Genomic DNA, 2,335 nt, shown 5'->3' on the forward strand with positions numbered 1-2,335 from the left:
CAGATCAGAGCAAAACATCTGCAGGGCACAGGCACCTGCACTGAGGTGGGAAATGCAGTTTGTATAATGTGTCTTCTCTGCAGAAAAAGAGGGGGGGAAATATCTGGAGAGAGAGAAGAGATAAATAACTGAAGATTTGGTCTCATCTAAGGATTTATCTTTTTTCCTTCTTCCGAAGCAGTTACACAAACCTTTTGGAGAGAAGGAGGGGAAAAAGCAAAAAGCTTTTTTCGCTTTATGGTTTCTTTGCCACTAAAGCAAACCAGCAAATGAAGTTTTGCCATGTGCAGGGTTAAATGGAAACACACAATCAGACCAGAACTCGGGGGTAATTCAAGCCAGACGGTTTGTCTGTCTGTTGACTCGAAAGGTTGTATCAAGGCTTGGCAAGGGAGGGACTGAGAGGCTAATCCAAACTTTTTCATGATTCCTAAACCACTCCTTTGCAATTTGGATAGTAGATTTCTCTCTCATGCTGATTTCAGTTCAGGCTCTTTCTCTGTCTGCTTTCAGGTTGCTCACCTCCAAGAACAAGCAATACCCAAACTAAAGGGAAATACATTGTGAAAAAAATTGTGAAAACTCCTTTTTATTTTTACCTTTGGAGAAGCTGATTTCCTTCAGCAAGTGGGGGAAGGTGGAGAAAATGAAGCCAAGTCTGCGAGTTTTCTTCGCTACTTTTCTCTCATTGTTTCTGCAGATGGGACTTTGCTATGGGATCAAATGGATGTAAGTACTTGCTTATCTCTACATTTTTGAAGGCATTTCTGCTCTCTTACCCATTTGTACAACTGCTGTTTGAGGCATAGCATTTAAAGAGCAGCAAGAGCTGCAGTTCTGCAGGCATTCATTGATTTCAAGTGTGTGTATTAGAGGCTTATGCTAACAATATCTCCATCTTCTTTCCAAAATATGTATGATTCAGGCTCCTTTTTTTCCCCCCTCATTGATAATAAGGGAAAGGCAAACACTTGAATGCTCACATAAGCCACTTAATGAAGTTTCTAACTCCTGCCACGCTGGGAAACTCTCTGCCAGGTCGTGCTGAGTAGGAGCTGAGAGCAGTAGGGACAGCAGCTAAGATAATGCCACCAATCTCCAACCACGGGGGATGCTTGACGGATAACATGTTTTTTTCGTGGACCTTTTGACCTTTGGATTTGGTAAAGGTTGTTAAAAAGGAGGTGAGGAGGGGGGAGGAGGTTGAAGAAATACCAGGGACTGTGGTTAAGTCTGGATTGAGTTTCCTTGGAGGTAATATCACTGCAAACAAAGTGAAAACATCGCTATCTCATTTCTTTGCTTAAGCAAGCAATCAATTAGTTGCTTACTGCAAAAGAAACAAACAAGCCCCTTTAACACCAATGTGGTTTCATGTCCTTGGTGAGTGATCTCTTTTCTCCTTGTGTTTGGAGCTGGGCACAAAATAAATAAGGGGATGTGGGCTCGTCTTAAATGAGCATCTTTGGTAAAAGAAAAGGCACATGCAATGCCAGGAAGACTCTGTTGTGTAGGGTGTAGTGCTCTGAGGAGAGGATCTTTGGTTTAGGTGGTGAAACCGGGAGAAGGGGTTCAAGTTTTGTTGCTCCTTCTACCACAGACTCAATTCCACTGTCCCAGTCACTGTCATTTGAGGATTTCCCCATGTCACCCTTATGACAGGCTCTCTTAAATTTGGCTGTCTGCAAATTAAGGGTTTGGAGACAGTGTTTTGTCTGCCCAGCATGCAGTCAGGGGAGAGAGGACCTTCCAGATAGCCATTCACTCTCTCCAAAGACAGACATCCAACTGAAATATCAAGTGATGTCCTTTGGAGATGCCATGGACTGCAGGGAACTGCTTGAGGCAATGCATCCACCTTTTCTATCCATAAAGAGAAGCAGAGTGAATACCTCTGTACAGTGTTTAAATGCACATGGTCAGGTGGGAAAAATAGTTGCCTACCTTAGACCATCGTTCAAGGTGATCTAGTGGGTGACATCCCTGCCCATGGCAGGGGTTTGGAACCAGATGATCTTTAAGGTCGCTTCCAACCCAAACCATTCTTGACTCTAAGGACCATGTTGGAAGTAGAGGAGAGTTGGGATGTGATTTGCTCTTCACTGCCTTGGCTTTACACCTTGTAGCAGTCAGTGCAGCTCAATTACATAGCTCAGCTGCTTCTTTCTGCCACCTTCCTCCAGTATTTGGGCTCTGAGCTCTGCATATATCCAGCACCTTGCCCAGGGCAGGCATCTGCTGATGCAGGACATTTAACAACATGCCCATGGGACTCATTTGCAATGTTCATGTCTATGCAGCAGAGAAATACAGCTGGTTTGGGGCACCCTGGTTC

The 2,335-nt window shown here is 44.2% G+C and overlaps 1 protein-coding gene across 1 annotated transcript in view; it reads left to right on the forward strand.

Moving 5' to 3' along the window:
* The first annotated feature begins 512 nt into the window (after window positions 1–512).
* The window catches only part of LOC103797933 (protein Wnt-11-like), an 11,691-nt gene continuing 9,868 nt past the window's right edge, over window positions 513–2,335 (forward strand). The window contains exon 1 of the mRNA XM_009070170.1: window positions 513–729. Coding sequence (XP_009068418.1) covers window positions 647–729 — 83 coding nt within the window. The 5' untranslated portion in view covers window positions 513–646. The remainder of the gene's footprint in view (window positions 730–2,335) is intronic.

Source organism: Acanthisitta chloris, unplaced genomic scaffold (genome assembly GCF_000695815.1).
Source record: "Acanthisitta chloris isolate BGI_N310 unplaced genomic scaffold, ASM69581v1 scaffold20822, whole genome shotgun sequence".
Lineage (NCBI taxonomy): Eukaryota > Metazoa > Chordata > Aves > Passeriformes > Acanthisittidae > Acanthisitta > Acanthisitta chloris.